The 2,625-nt window shown below is 40.5% G+C and overlaps 1 protein-coding gene across 1 annotated transcript; it reads left to right on the forward strand.

Annotated features, from left to right (window-relative positions):
- Positions 1 to 1,050: 1,050 nt before the first annotated feature.
- Positions 1,051 to 2,233, forward strand: LOC133720200 (uncharacterized). The gene is made up of 2 exons (XM_062146407.1): positions 1,051 to 1,550; positions 1,877 to 2,233. Exons 1-2 carry the CDS (start codon positions 1,100 to 1,102, stop codon positions 1,903 to 1,905), a joined length of 480 nt encoding a protein of 159 aa, XP_062002391.1. The 5' UTR covers positions 1,051 to 1,099; the 3' UTR covers positions 1,906 to 2,233.
- The last annotated feature ends 392 nt before the right edge of the window (positions 2,234 to 2,625 follow it).

The following is a 2,625-nucleotide window of genomic DNA, read 5'->3' on the forward strand; positions in this document are numbered from 1 at the left end:
CCTTTATCTTCTCCCCCAATCTAATTTTGGCAACCCACGTCTTTCCCAACAAGAGAGAAAGAGAGAGACCCAGAAAGACCACTCCTTTTCTTGATTTTAGAGAGAGGGAGAGGGAGGCAGAGACAAAACCCAGAAAGATTCTTCATTTCTTATGAATTGGGTAGTCTAAAGCATTGGAATTCTGAGCATTTCCTAGAGAGCATTATTACAATCCCCTTCAGTCTTGGCGAGAGACATATGAAGGTCCGTTGTTTGATAAACCCCGAACAAAGAAAACCCGATTCCATCAGGAACAAAGACGACGTGGCATCATCCCGTCCCCAATTTTCGAATGACGATGATGGCAAACTTGAATTCGAAATTAGGGTTGTTCCGATTAGGGACACGGTGGCTGAGCAGTACTGGGAGTGGGCCAGGGAAGAGGGTCGCGGCGGTTTGGGGCAATGGAGACTACGGGAGGCTCGGATTAGGGAGCTTGGACTCTCAGTGGAGCCCTACCCCTCTGCTCTGCTCTGCATTTCAGGACCAAAGCCTTGAAGCCGTTGCTTGCGGCGGAGCTCACACTCTGTTCTTATGAATTGGAATTAAACACGCGAGAGAGAGAGAGAATTAATCAGCATAATAAATGGAGGAGGTATATTCACGAATTGATTCAGATATATATATTATTTTTGTTTGTAATATACCAAAACCATGCAAGTGGTCTGGTGGTTGGGTCATTCATCTGCATATGCTTTGGGAGGGGTTCGAGTCTCCTCAACCTCAAAGTTAGAATTAATTTTGGATTTTTCTATATTCTGTTGCCCAGGGTCAGTTTGGGAATTTCATTTCCGTGTGGGCCCCACTTTTGATGAGTTGGAAATGCCATATCAGCACTTAACGTCTGAAATTGACGGAATTGAGTCGGAGGGACCTATTGGACGAGAATATGATAGTGCGGGGGTGTTTTTGATGAAATTGAAAGTCGAGGGACTGAATTGATGTTCGACCAAAACCACAGGGTACTAAACAGTATTTAGCCCTTCTTATGAATACTGAGTTACCATCTTTCAACAATGTGTGTGCTACCATTCAAATAGAAGAAGTTCGAAAAAAGGTGATGAATATGGAGTCCAAGACTAGTGCATCTGAAACTAGAGCATATGCTTCTAATCACAGGCAAGCTGAAGCTAAAGTGTACAAAGGCAAGAGACCTGACTTGAAGTGCAGCTACTGTGAGGGAATTGGACATGTTAGGGATAGATGTTGGATTCTCCATCCTGAACAGAAGCCAAAGTTTTTGAAGGAAGGCAAAGGTTCTCAAAAGAGTTGGAATCCACCAAAGGCAAACCTAGCAGCAACTTCTTCTACTCCTTCTGAGGGTAGGCTAAACTTCACCGCCAATCCCACTACTTTAATCAATGAATTTGTTGCTTATCTAAGCAAGAAGCAGATGCATAGTAGCAGTGAAGAAAAAGACATTTCTGGGATTGAAGGCCACACTGCACTCCTTGGAAAATTTGCTGGCTTTCTTGTAGAGACTGATTGTGTTCCACATGAAGAAGCTTCAGGTACTCTAAAATCATTCTCTACTGCTCTAAGTGTTTGTGCTATGGATGATTATTGGATTATAGACTCAGGAGCTACGGATCACATGACAAATAAAATTACAAATCTGCATGAGTTTGAAAAAATGTCTATTCCTTCTAAAGTATCTGTAGCAAATGGCAAAGGTGCCTCAGTTTTAGGAAAGGGAAAAATCAAATTACTTTCCAATCTTGTTGAGTCAATTGCTCTCTATGTTCCTTCTTTTCCTTTTCAGCTCCTATCTATTGGAAGAATTATAAACACATTAAAATGTCTTATCATCTTCTCTCCTTATAATGTCATATTTCAGGATCTCATCACCAAGAAGACGATTGGTGAGGGTTTCTTTTTGAATGGTCTCTATTATCTGTCCAAGAATCCTTTTGTTTCCAAAGCTTTCCAAGTCAGTCCAAGATCAGCACAAGAGCATCATTTGTGGCATCAACGCTTGGCTCATCCTTCAGAGAAAGTGTTGTCTTTTTTGTTTCCAAATTTGTGCAAAGCAGACAATCAATGTGATGTCTGTCATCTGTCAAAATCCTCTAGGTTGCCTTTTACTTCCTCTCTTTCTAGAGCTAGTAATCCTTTTGAAATCGTTCATTCAGACATTTGGGGTCCAGTTCTTGAATCCTATGATGGATTTAAGTATTTTGTAACATTTGTAGATGATTTTACGAGGATTACTTGGTTGTATCTACTGAAATTCAAAAGTGAAGTTGTGAATGTTTTTAAGGATTTTCATAAACTTATCAACACTCAATTTTCTTCATCCATTCATGTGTTAAGATCCGATAATGGCTCTGAGTATATGTCCAATAATATGTCACACTACTTGAGCACACAAGGCATTGTGCATCAAACTAGCTGTGTTGGTACTCCTCAACAGAATGGGATTGCTGAGAGAAAAAATCGAGACCTTCTTGAAAAAACAAGAGCACTTATGATTCAAATGAATGTTCCAAAAAAATTTTGGTCTCAAGGTGTTCTCACTGCCACATATCTCATCAACAGACTCCCTAGTAGAGTACTTGGTTTCAAATCACCTCTTGAAGTGTTGAA

The sequence above is a fragment of the Rosa rugosa genome, chromosome 7, assembly GCF_958449725.1.
Source record: "Rosa rugosa chromosome 7, drRosRugo1.1, whole genome shotgun sequence".
Classification (NCBI taxonomy): Eukaryota; Viridiplantae; Streptophyta; class Magnoliopsida; order Rosales; family Rosaceae; genus Rosa; species Rosa rugosa.

Excerpts from the sequence above, each read along its gene's own strand:
- LOC133720200 (XM_062146407.1), top strand. The coding sequence starts at position 1,100 with ATGAATATGGAGTCCAAGACTAGTGCATCTGAAACTAGAGCATATGCT. Across the intron at positions 1,551-1,876 it reads TCCACATGAAGAAGCTTCAG|GATCTCATCACCAAGAAGAC; the intron begins GTACTCTAAAAT and ends GTCATATTTCAG.